This window comes from Pinus tabuliformis, chromosome 2_1, assembly GCF_031772625.1.
Source record: "Pinus tabuliformis cultivar Carrire ecotype Pingquan chromosome 2_1, CPIR1, whole genome shotgun sequence".
In the NCBI taxonomy this organism is placed as follows: domain Eukaryota; kingdom Viridiplantae; phylum Streptophyta; class Pinopsida; order Pinales; family Pinaceae; genus Pinus; species Pinus tabuliformis.
In genome coordinates this window covers 888,210,141-888,223,951 of record NC_142299.1, presented here as the reverse complement: position 1 = coordinate 888,223,951, position 13,811 = coordinate 888,210,141, and the positions used below count along the sequence as shown (strand labels likewise).

At 39.3% G+C, this 13,811-nt stretch overlaps 1 protein-coding gene across 4 annotated transcripts in view; it reads right to left on the bottom strand.

Annotated features, from left to right (window-relative positions):
• Positions 1 to 13,811, bottom strand: part of LOC149203496 (Thioredoxin superfamily protein) — a 459,228-nt gene that overhangs the window by 128,390 nt on the left and 317,027 nt on the right. For 2 of the 4 annotated variants that reach the window (XM_089400196.1, XM_089400197.1), the window contains exon 8: positions 12,944 to 13,004. The exons of the other annotated variants lie outside the window; for them this stretch is intronic. In XM_089400196.1, coding sequence (XP_089256322.1) covers positions 12,944 to 13,004 — 61 coding nt within the window. The remainder of the gene's footprint in view (positions 1 to 12,943; positions 13,005 to 13,811) is intronic. 4 annotated transcript variants of the gene reach the window in all.

Here is a 13,811-nt window from a genome sequence, read left to right as displayed (position 1 = left end):
GGCAGACACTGGGGTTGAAGAGTAGTTTTGTGTTGAGGAATTGTTGAAAGGATTTTCTGGGGTTTCCGCGAGGAGATTTCTCTCAAACTGTGAGGTATAGTTGCTAAGGAAATTTTCTGTTGGGTAGACCAATTTCGGCACCTAGATTGTACTCTGATATTGCTTAATAAGAAAACCCTTAGATAGCTGCACCGGTTTTCTCGCATTGGGTTTTTCCGGGGACATTGGTCCAAAAATAATGGTGTCATGTGGTGTGTTTGTTCTTGTTTCTTTTAGTTGCTGATCTGTAATATGTTGAGCATGCACTGGTGTTTATTTTCAGTATTTACTTTGTAATAACTTGTTAAAGAAAAATAACAAGTAGGTAGGAATAAATTAGAAAAAAGTGCATGAAGGGTTTCTAAACTAAGTAAACTTAGAAACTTCAACATGGTATCAAAGCATGATTGCAAATCACAGGAGGACTAAAAGACATCAGCCGAGCGAAGCAATAACAGTAGAAAATAGCTGCCCCGAGGTGACAAAAGTTGTTTCTAGCATCGCAGACAATGTTGCACGAAGCGGGAGCGAAGCGGAAGCGCGGAGCGCGGAAGTGTCATTTTCCAAAAATCTAGGAAGCGAAGCGTCCGCGGAAGCGTCTGCTATATATATATATTTTTTTATATTTTTTTGCATTTATACTCAAAACAAACATCCCAAATACCAAATTAATTGTAGAAGACATGAAAACATGCATATTTTTGCATAAATCAAGATAGATATGGCATCCATGATTCCATTGTAGTTACTAGTATGTACAACAATCATCTATATTCTAGCTATTACAAACATACATCAAATTTTTAAGCATATTATAAAACATAAAACATTTAAGCATATTATAAAACATAAAACATAGAGCATATTATGATTTATCTAGCAAGTGAGCAACTGTAGGCCTCTGTGCATTAAAATTGATAAATTTCTTGCTTAAATTGTAGTTAGTAAATTTTAGAACAAATTCGAAATTTAATTTGGATATTATATTCTGTTTTGGGCATTACATGAATTTAGCAATTCAATTGTAAAATTAAATGGGAAAATTTTGATTTAAGCATTACATAATATCATCGAAACTCTGAAGTGCCTTGATCGAATTTCTATGTATGTGATGCAAAGTCCTTATCCTTGTAATATCATTGTTATGCGTCAAGACTTTGACAGTGAAACCTTCTCACCGAACCCTTATCATTGAGACTGTGTTAGGTACCAAGATCTTCTTATTGTGATGAAAACTTTCTCACTGTTGTGATACCAAATTTGTATCACTGTAGTTATACCAAAATCTATTGATGACTGTTCTTACTGTTGAGGCACCAAGACTGTGGTAGCACAAAACCTTTAATCTGCATTACCTTACTGTGGTACCCAAATTTTATTTCAGAGATAATTCGAGTTTCTGTGACTGCATCACTGCACTGAAGTGTGATCACTGTAATATCACCGAAGTGTGATCACTGTAATAGCATCGAAACTGTGATAGGAATAACAAGGTAGCATCGAAACTGTGATAGGAATAACATTGAGTCACTGTAATACATAACAGAACTGTCTCCATTGCAATCCGCATTCTCAAAAACCAGGAAGCGCATTAAAATTTTGGAATCGCGCTTCGGAAAAAATGGAATCGCGCTTCCTAGGGCGCTTCCGGAACGCTTCCGTACGGGACGCGATTCCGGCCTAGGATCCGGGGGGGGGGCGCTTCCTGCAACACTGATCGCAGAAGCCAAGAAGTGTGACGCAGAGCCAACCAGAGCCAAGCAAAAGAAGTCGGGAATTGCGCAGAACCTCAGAGAAGCCAGCGTTGCTGACGCAGAGGGCTAGAGGGCTGACGCAGGGCATCCCAGGGCTGATGTAGACCCATATGGGGTGACATAGAGCCTGTGTAAAGCAGATAGGGGTTGAAGCAGTTCACAGAGAAGCAATTACTGGAGTCTAGAAGGCTGCAGAAATATTGCAGAGTGGAGTTGGTGAGGTACTGCAGTCCGAACAGTACCTGATAGAGCAGGGCCAGAGGAGTTGTTATCGAGGGTTTCTAGTCAAGGAACCTGGATCAGCAATGCAGTTGCACAAGACGATCAAAGTAGGGGGCATCTCAACAAGCGGCAGAAGGATTTCCAGGAGGGAAATTAGGACTTAGAAGGAGCCCAGAAGAGAACTTCCAGACGGGAAGTAGAGACTCAGAGGAGTTGAACAGAGAACTTCCAGGAGGGAAGTAGAGGAGCGTCATGGCACTACACAGGGTAAGAGACCAGGATAGACTGGATGGAGCATCGAACTTCGCAGTCTGGAAGGCCAGAATCTTATCAGTGCTTGACAGGAATCGTGTCAAGAACTTCACCTTGAAGACGATAGCTATCCCAGTCGACCCCAATGATAACGACAAGTACGAAGAGGCGATGGCGAGGGCCAAGTGCATTATCCTTGACGGGGTCAAGGATCATGTGGTACCACATATAGCCGAGAAGGAAATGACAGTTGAGATGTGGGAGGCTCTCAAGAACCTGTACCAGCATACTTTTGTGTAGAGAAGAATGTTGCTCGAGAACCAGATAAGGTCGTTTCAGATGAAGAAGGGTCAATCGATTGACACCCTCCTCGGAGGACTGAATGAGATCCGAGACTAGTTGACTGCTATAGGAGCGACACCGGATCAGGAGCTTATGGTGAGGACAGCGCTGAATGTTGTCTCAGAAGATTGGGAAGTGTTTGTCCAGAGTATCCTGGGCAGAGGAACTCTCCTACCTTGGGACGAGATGTGGGCAACTCTTCGCCGGGAAGAGATCAAACGATAGTCAAAGACAGGTAGCAGCAGCAAAGGGATCAAAGTTTAGCAGGAGGAGGAAGATGTGCCCCTAGCATCTAAGGGAAAGTAGGAGAAGCAGAAGAAGAAAGATCTCTCCAAGATCAAGTGCTTCCACTGTGGGGAGATGGGTCATTATGCAACCCAGTGCCCAAGGAAGAAGAGTAAGGGAGAGTCTTCCGAGACTAAGGCAGCGCCAACACGGGCAGAGAAGGAAGTTTTGACAGACGATGATTGTGCCATGAGTGCAACCGCACCACTTGAGCGGAAGTGGGGAGACATCGAGCTATAGTCATGCAGACTATAGGCGAAGAGGGACAGGATCCTTGAGGTACCCAGCCTCTTGGATTAGACCTTGCTACGGGAGCCTCGACGAGGAGTAGCAGGACTGGTTGGGTGGATAGAGATGGATGCGGATGGAGCGACAGAGAGAGCTACAATGCAGGAGTCTCAAGACAGCGCAGAGCTAGAAGGCTACAACAGTGCGAGAGGCACAGGAGTGTTGCACCAGTGCAGGAAGGCACAGAGAGGAGTGCAACGGTGCGAGATGCAGGGAGTTGTTGCAGCAGCACAGAGGTCAGAGAAAGGGAGCACTTGTCAGCAACAAAGGGAGCTTCAACATCAGTGGGTGTTTCTAGCCCAACAGGGAGGTCAGTTGGGAGATCAGTTACTTACTTCTCAGTAACTGAGTTGCAGTGCAGCAATGGGCAACATGATGCAACATGATGAGAGAAGGCGCAGTGTGGATGCAGTGCTGGGAGAAAGGACCAACAACAACACGGATGTAGAGGAAGCTGTCGTAAAGATGCAGCAGTGGCAGTGGTAGAACCAAGGGCAGCAATACAGGAGGCAACAATGCAGAGGATGTTGGGCAGGAAGGCCTAGCATTAGCACAGGTACCGATGCCAAATGATCAAAGTAATACTCAGTGAGGAGTATTGCTAGAGCACAGTCCTCGCTAAGAGGGAGTGTTGATTTGGGGTAGCATCGAATGTGTTCTAGCCACGAAATTCAGTGGAGAGGTTGGGGCACATGAGATCTCCAATACCCAGAAGGGTTTGGGAAGATTCTAAACAGATCAGGAGATATTAAAATAATTAATATTTTTAATGGAGTCCCTAAATTTAAACTTAGGGAAAATAAAATATTAATGTGTATTAATATGAATCTGTGTTAGAATGGTCCAAAAGACATGGATTAAGCCAGATCTAATCTTAGTCGTTGATTAGGGACTTAATCTTGACCGTTGATATGTCAACAGGAAAAGTATAAGAGGAGGCTCGAGAGTCACTTGGAGAGTACACCAGATGATCAATCATTTTATTCTCTAGAGCGGGGTTTGCTAAGAGAGATAGAATCAGTGATTAGGATAGCAGCTAAGGGGCATTGAGTATATAGAAACAGAAAAGGCAGAGATTGTGCCGGGAGAGCAGTGCAGCAACCAAAGAGGGTGACACAGAGCCAGCAAGGGCTCACGCAGGGCCACACAGAGGCAGCCAAATGCTGCGCAGAGCACTAGAGGGGCTAGCGCAGCTGACACAGAGGCTCCCAAAGCTGACGCAGGGCCTCCTAGGGCTAACCTAGGTCAAGAAAGGCTGACGCAGGGCCAGCGTGAGACAGAGAGGGGTTGACGCAGTCCAGATTGGGCAGCCGCTAGGGTTGCAGAGCAGTTTTGTGCTCAGGAACTGCCGAAAGGATTTTCTGGGGTTTGAGCCAGGAGATTTCTCTCAAACTATGAGGTATAGATGCTAAGGAAATTCTCTGTTGGGTAGGCCAGTTTCGGCACCTAGATTGTACTCTGATATTGCTTAATAAGAAAACCCTCACATAGCTGCACCGGTTTTCCCGCATTGGGTTTTTCCGGGGACATTGGTCCAAAAATAATGGTGTCATGTTGTGTGTTTGTTCTTATTTCTTTTAGTTGTTGATCTGTAATATGTTGAACATGCACTGGTATTTATTTTCAGTATTTACTTTGTAAATAACTTGTTAAAGAAAAATAACAAGTACGTAGGAATAAATCAGAAAAAAAGTGCATGAAGGGTTTCTAAACTAAGTAAAATTAGAAACTTCAACACTATCTTGCATGGAAGAAGAAGACAAATCTGAATCTCATTGAAAATGAGGTTATGGATAATGTCAAAGGATCTATCACCAAACCAGCGAAAGAAGATTCTCCAGCACTTGAAAAGTTTATGAAAGGGGAAGTGAGGGCTCAAAAGATTCTCATAGAATCCATCAAAGATTCCCTCATTCCATATGTATCTAAACTTGACACCTCAAAATAAATATATAACAAATTGGTAGAGTTGTTTTTTGTAAGTACTGCAGGAGAAGTTATCTCTCTAATGAGGATATCGAAAGAAGAAGAAATAGCCTCATACTTTATGAGGATAACTGAAATAAGGGATCAACTTCAAGATTTGGATGAAATAATGTCTGACAAGGAGATGACCACAGTAGTACTAAATGCACTACTAGAGGAATTGGGTAACTTTACTTCGAGCATTTACGGGAAGAAAGAAGCTACTCCATTCCAGGATCTATGGTCACTATGCAAAATTGAAGAAACCGGGTTGAAGGCTAAAACTGATGTGGGATCCAGTGAGCAAAATCAAGCATATGCTACTATGGAAAAGAAAAGAGGAAAGTCAGGGAAATTTGGTCCTTAGAAAAAGAAGAGAAACATGGCTAAAATTCAATGCTATGGATGTCAAGAATATGGGAATTACAAAAGAGATTTTCCTAAGCTCAAGAAGGACAATAAAAAAAGGGATAGAGAAGAAGCCCATATCACTGAATACATGGAGGAAGTTGAACTAGTGCTTGTCTTTGGCGGGCTACTAGACAATATAAGACTCATATACATTTGTAATATCCTTGAGAAGGGTCCTTTTTACATGACATTGACTCTTTTGAATTTAATGACAAATACTAAGGCTCTCAATGGGAGCCATCTAAAAATAAAATATCTTGCTCATGAAACCCATGAAGCAAGCATTACAATAATAATTTTATTTTCTTCTTTTCTTCATTTACAGAAATTACAGTTACATGTCATTATGAAGACTGAACCGAGTTACACTTTTCAACAACCTAAAGGAAAATAAGGTATGTATGCTTGTATTCGATATTATAGAGTCATGTCATATGGGTGCAGGTAGCATGGATAAATCCTCTATCTCGAGAGCATAATCAAAAGAAAATATCTCCTCCTTTGAAAAGATGGAGGAAGGCATGGGTCACACATTGTCTAGATGAAATCAACATAAAAGGTCCTCATATGGAATATGAGGTGGTTGAGAAAATTGAAGGAACTATGACTGGAAGTTCCGAGAAGGAAATGTGTGAAGAAAGAAAGGAAGAGATCACGAAATATGCAACTATGGAAGAGGAAATCAACATCCGAGGACTGAGAAATTTGACTAGAATATCTCCATGAAAGATATGAAGAATTTGATGAAGTCTGAAAAAGAAAGAGACCCTTGACAATATATATCTTTTGAAGATATGTCAATGTGTATGTAGGATGTTGATGCGAACTAGAAAATGTCATGATGAAAGACCATCACAAAGGTAATTTTGATTTAATGTTCATTCCTTATTTTTGAATGATAACTGAATGGGATTATGCAGGGTTGTCAAGGGAAGAGCTATGGATATCTTCCACCACTGATGTCCATGTAGTAGGATGAAAGATCCTTAAGGAAACATGGCATGAAGGAAGGCCATATATGAACTGATGGATCACTTTCCGATGAAATGAATAATGACATGACTAACTCATGGATGAAAGTGATGGATGGTTTGTGCCCTACGAAGAAGTCCCAAAACATGAAGACTCCTGAATAAAGAAAAGAAGTTCATGACATCGTGAGGAGTTCTTCAAGCAGCTGGTTGTCCCATCATCTCCACCTAAAGAGATGTTGTAGGTCCCTAGCTAAGAGGGAGCTTGGAAAATAAGTTTCTAACTTGGTAGGAACTTGGAAGAAAATTCCTAAGCCAGGAGGGACCTTAGGTACATTCCTTCCGTAGGAATGAGTACATTCCTTCATTGAAATAGATATATCCTCCCTAATTAAGAGGGAGAGATAGACACATTATTCTTGTCTTCACTTGGGAAGACAGAATGGAGGATTGGGTAAACATCTGGCATTTGATGCTCTTTGAGGATGAGTTAGGGCATCCAAGATAAAAGTAGTCGTAGAGGACCAATATTCTTTGAGGATTGGGAATCCAAGATAAGAATAGTCCTGGTGGAATCTACTCTAGGAGACCCTGGGTGGGGTATGTTCCGAGAGAGACAATGATGAGGGTGTATATACATCATTGGTCTCGCCAGCATTATGCTCTGATCTTGTGGAGAGATAGAGTTGTTAGTCAAGGCCTTGCTATGTGACAATGCTGGTTGGTATGATGCTATACAGATCAGTTACCATTCCGACTCTTCTTATGAAAATTCTTCATATTGAGAATGTCCAAGTACCTTGAATGGATTATGAATACCTCTCTAGTTAAGAGGGAGTGTTGAAAATGTAACTAGGTTCAGTCTTCATAAAGACATGTATAACTATGATTTTATGTAATTGATGTAAAGAAGAAAAATAAAATTATTAATGTAATGCTTATCTCATGGATTTCATGAGCAAAGAACTTTATTTTAGGTAAGGCTCCCATTGTGAACCTTTAGGGTTAGTCATCAAGTCATAAAGTCTAGGGAGCCATTATTGAAGACATCTTACACATTGTAAAAAGTTATTTTGAGTATGTAAATTACCCTCCAAGACCTTGTCACAAACTCCAATTCGGCCTAAGGAGGATTTGAGAAAAGGGATGTTGGCCTAGGCACCTGTTCAAGTCGGCTTATTCTTGATGGACAGGCTACTATATATAGGGCAGCTCGGCCTCACCTACAAAAGAATTCAGGAAAAGCATTTGAGGAAAGGAAAGGAGTGTGAGAATCATAGAAGAAGAGTCTCTCTCCATGCAAAAAAGGAAGATCTAGAAGCAAAGTTAGCTTGGGTCTATTTTTGGGCTAATATCTATCATACGTGCGAAGAGGAGTGGTATCATCTGTTGTAGGAAAAGTCGAGATTGTGACAGTCATATTAGGAGCTCAAATTGAGGAAGAAGACAAATCAAGAAGGTAGGCCGAGTTGAAGTAGAAGGAGTCTCCATCCAAAGAGAAGGGAGAAAAGGTATGAAATTATTGGTAATACTTCCCACGTGCTACATCTAAGGTTTTTGAGGAGGCCAAAAAGTTTTAGACCTAATCCTAGAGGCCGAAATTTGAAGTGTAGCCAAAATTCAAAGAAAGCAAAGCAGTTTGACTAAGTGTTGACTTAGGCAAGAAGAAGAAGCAGTGAAGAAGTGTCTTGTGACTTGGTCATGGAGAGGTTGTTGTGTCAAGGGTCTTGGTCTTGGAATTCGTCAATTGAAGCCTCTACAAGAAGAAGATTTCGTTTGGGTTTTCCTCTCAAGTTGGAGAGGTTTTGGCCCTGGCTGATTGCCTACATTTTGTGACTCTTGTCTCTTTATTGTTTATGCATTGGTAATTGTTTGATGAAGAAGAACACTATAATAATCTAAGTAAAGAGAATATCCTAATCTAAAGAGTAAAAAACATTCACAAGCAGCTATCATTAGAAGAGAAATCACCTAATTGCTATGCCCTATATTTCTCAACACGAATTACCCTAATGTACGCCGACTTCATGGGGACAGGGCTAACTTTGTGTGGAGGTGACAAATAACCTTTTTGACTATTTCTTTTTACATGATACAAAAGCCCAAGAAGGGTCTAATTAAATGATAATGACTCTAATCACTCAAGATAAAACCTAGAAGCCTTCAATGGAGGCTTTGACCTAGAAAAAATTGACCCAAGCATGAAACCCATGCTTTAATAAGTAATTTTCTTTAATAATAAACTTTTTTTGGCATGTACAATTATGAAGACCGATACTAGTTACATTCTTCAACAATTTATTGATGATCTCACGTGGCAATTTCTAGCCACATCTTATGTCCCTTGTCGCTTTCCGTCAATCCACTTAGGCTTTATTAAACCCTTACGCACCAGTAATTAGTTTTGCAACGCTCCAATCAAGGAACATCTACAATGATTGTGCAACAGCTCAAATCTTCGCATAATCAACTACGCAATTTACATAAGAATATTTCATGGATCACCAACCATGCCAAATTTAATTCATTTGCCCATATACCCATTCGATCCATGGCTTAACTGATTTCCCAATCAATCAAGTTGGATTGGATGGAACTCGCACTAGACTTATCCAGACTTGAACCGGAACAAAATCTCAGATTATTTCTCTGAAACCACTGTTTTTAGAGTTGTACGGTTCACTCCACAGAGGGAATAAACATCCTTCAATTATCCTTGAACCCCTTGACACTTTGGCACTTCTGACAACAAATCAAAGACAACTTGTCCCATAATTTCAACCCTCAATAGCAGGTATTCAATATTAGGCAAAATAATATTACCTCTAGCACTTTGAGGAATAACCACAAACAACCTAAAACTCTTAAGCTTGGCCTTCAAAAATAACTCATGAACTTGGCTCCTTTATTCTTTAGAACAATACAACAACTTTGATTTTAACCCATAGTTGGCCAAAGTCATGCTCTGATACCACTATAATATCCCGATTGGATACTAGAAACACCATAAAATATTCATAGAAAATGCAAACAATTACAATAAAATCCAAAAATTACACAAATGTTGCTACACCAGTAAATTGATAAAATACTATATATATATATATATATATATATATATATATATATATATATATATATATATATATAACACAAGATATATTGCATAAATAAACCCGAAAATTCAAATAACACAAGGAATGGCAACAATTCAGCTTTATTTATTTATTATAATAATATTACATGCCATTACAAATATCAATAGTTAAGCTGAAGAATAGCTAAGATGGCCTCCAAAATTCTGTTGCAATTCTGATGTTGGCCTCCCACAATAAACTGCAACTGGAAAATATGCCTAAATTGAGAATCTGGATGACCCTCACTCCAATTTCATATCTGCTCCAGATCTGATCTCTAATAACGTTGTTGAAGCTCTGTGACATTTCTAGATCAAATCTCATCGCTAGTGGGTTGGGCTTTTGTCCAACTCAAAATAGGAAATCCAAGGGTTTTTGTCTTGGGGCTTACCAAAGTTAAGAACCACGTTCCCAAAACCTCTCCAACAAGAAAATATCATAACTCCAAGATATACCCAAATGTCTCACTACTCTTGCTTTTAAAGGCTTGATGGATCCTTCTCTCGCTTTCTAGAAACGCTTTTTTATTATTTTATTTCCATCACTTGATATTTTTCCTCAATTAAGCATTTTCCCTTTTTTATTTAATTAAGTGACTAATTAAAGTCACTTTTAATATAGGAAAATGGTAAATCCACCTCTACGATCTCTCTAACCACTGAAAGTCACTTTTTTCCAACCCATCCTATAAATCTCCTTGTTCTGGTTCCAATGAGCTATTACACTAAGGTGTTTCATCAAATATTCCTCGCAAAATGACACCACCTTAAGCGTATTTAATTAATATATGACCCATAATAACCTTGTTTTACGGGAATTGTCGGAATGTAGTGGAACCAAGAATAAACTATGCAGAACTGGCGCTAATGATGAAATGTTGCGAGCGATCCTTGTCGGACCCCATAAAACTCTTCCAAAATCCTCCTGTTAGTTTTTGTAGCATTGGATGGTGTTCTAGTCTCAAGCTTTGTGGAAAGGCTAACACACATGAGATCTCTAGAACCCACAAATCATTTCTGGAAATTCCACCTAGAGACAATTAAATTAAATTAATTGATCGATAATTAAAAACGCTTAAGTCTAATATAGGGAAATCAATTCATCAATGAGAATTAATTGAGAAAGATGAGAATTCTCTAGAAAATCACACAGATCAACTCAGAGATGATATTAGCCAATGATGAGGACTTAATCATGGTTGTTGGTGAGCCAATGAGAGATTATAATAGGAGGTTGATGGGGTTGGAGATAGACACTTGAGGTCGAGTTCCTTGGAAAAAATTGGGCTTCCCAGTTGCAGTGATTCAACATAGGAGAGTTTGAGCCAAAGAGGGGACATAGAGACAGTGAGGGGCAGAGATAGTGATTCCGAAGGAGGATTCCAGTTCCAAAGAGTCAAGAGAGGAGGCCGAGTTATTTCTCCAGAAGGCTGCGCAAGGACTAAACAGTAACCTCAAGAAGGTAGTTCAATTTGGCTAGAGTGGAGGTCGTTTAGATTTTAGAGACCGGGAAGATTTCCCAGAGGGCAGGAGAGACACTTCCTGAGTCAGCAGCAAGCAAAATGACTTAAGTAGCAGAAGATCTGGGTAGTGCGAGTTATAGGTTGTGTAGAGGCAGCACAAAAGCCTGTGTATGGGGGTTCGATCGCTGATTTCTAGTCAGATTTAGTCGAGATTGCTTGTGGAGGAGGGTAAAATTCCCATCGTGATTTTGCTAGTATTTCTCTCAAAGAGGATTGCCAGTGTGGTATCCATTTTATTGTACTTAGAATTTTACTATTGCATAATAATAAAACCCTCAGCTGCTGCAACGGTTTTCCCACATTGGGTTTTTCCGGGGACAATTGTCAAAAAATAACCGTGTCAAATCTTTGTGTGTGTGCTAGAATTTTCTCAGTTTCCAACGTTTTATTTTCTGCAACGTTTTTATGGTGAAAATTGCAATTGTGATTTTATTCATTATTTGTCATAGCAAATAAACTGCATTTAATTTTTTAATCAGTTGAAAGAATTCTTTCCAGTTGCTGCAATCGATTAAAAAATTCACACCTTCCGGCCCACTGATAATGAAATCTCGCTCCCATGTCCAAGCTGTCACACACCCTGAAAATCCATCCTAGCTGTATTATAAAGGAAACCGAAAATGAGGATATTTCCACAAGTGGCCACCTAAAGTAGCTATAGCCATAGTCGAGGCTCAGATTTGGACCACTGCTAAGATTTGTAGGCAAGTCACCATTGTTGTACTTGTTGATGAGCTTTGAGAACTGGGAAATTCCTTCTTCCTCCTAGAACTCAAAATTGGGAAGCTCAAATTTGTGATACTAAGTTCATGAGGGTTTAGATGGGTACGCAGTACATTCGAAAATAGCTCTAACAATAGCTCTAACAATGGGCATGATTACAATTGGAAATAGCTCTGAAACTGGGGTAAATTACAAGCTCTTTTGATCAAAAAAATAGCCATAAATGCAACCAAGGGACAAACGAGGAACCGACCAAGGGAATAGGCACAAATGGTGATACCAACACAGCTAGGGCACATAGCTTTTGAGATGCAAGGTACCCGTAAGAATGGAGTTGTTCAAGCAAAAGAGGAAACAAAAAATCACAGAAAGGAGCTGACAATGGAGAATTAGGGTTTCTAAGATATGAGAATAGTGTAGAGAAAAGGGCATGAATGAGAAGAAATGGACATGGATTTTGTTGAGAGAGGTGCAGATGGGCTCAAATTCACAAATTTGACTGGCAGAGAGGTAGATCTGATGGGAAGAGAGGCCAAGAGGCATCATTGAGTGGGAATGGAGTTACGCCTACTCTGATACCATGTCAAGCTTAGGAATAACTCCGTTTGATTGATTAATTTCATTAACTCAAAGTTGCATATATACAAAGGAAGTCCTTCTATGGGGGACTTTTGGTCTTCCACATGAGTCTTCATTTTATCTACCTCTGTATTATGTACAATAACACAATAACCTTGAAATATTAATTGTCTAATAGATATATATTAGAGGGAGGGAGAGAATGGTATAAACTATGGTATGCTTGCACCACATAAAATCTAGATAGAAAACAGCCAAGCTCATATTGCAGAATATTTTATGGTATTTTTTTCTTAGTAAGATGAAAATCCAATGTTTTAATAAATATTTTTGGATTATACATAAACAAAAGTAAGTTACCATACTACATACAGCCACTTCTAGGATACAACAGAAACTTATAAGGGTTTGTATAAAAGAGATAAGAATGTGTGTGTGTAGAGAGAGAGAGACCTTGTGCAAGTATAGAATATTGTCTCTACCAGGTCCCGCAACAAGTATGCCTCCTTGCTGCCTGAAAAGAAACAAAACAATTCACCAGCTAATCCATGCATCTTTGTCTAAATTCAATGTCAATTATAAACAACTATAATGAGAATTATACAGATCCACTATTAAACAACAGACTATAATTCTATCAGTGTTCTATTTGGCACAAATTCAGAATCCAACTTCTTGAATAAATTTTAAACAAAAAATAATGTACAGGTCCTTCACCTTCAAGAGTAAATCCGCAGGCAATCAACTTTAGCGATAGTAATTTGCAAGTTGCAATGCATTCTAATCCCTAAACAAATCTCTAAAGACTGAAATTTCATAAGATTTAGAAAAGTGGCTATGTTCATGCGCTTTGTTGCTCAAATGATGCAAATTGCTAATTACAAGTCATTTAAACAATTCTGCAAATAGTGACAACTCTTCCTAATCAAATACTTAAAAAAAGAAGAATTTTTAGATAGACTTGTATACATTAATTGCTTATGTGCAAATTCCAAGTTCATCAAAATTGCGTGAGTAATATCTTTTAGGGAGTTCAGATAGGTGGAAAAAATGAAAATATAAAATCATACAAAAACTAGAAATTGAAACCCCACTTCACAGCACATTGAGCAAGAGGGAAACGGGGCCATAAAATGTATTTCCAATACTCTAACACAAAAGAGTCTCGGCCTCCTCAAAGAGTCATGATTCTTAAAGATCAAGCTGTAATATTCCTAATTAGCCATGGCTAATTGGAATATTCGATTTTGCTCAATTTTGCCTTCTATAGTTATTTATAAATAAAAAGGTGAGGAAAGGGGGACATAACTCACTTTTTGAA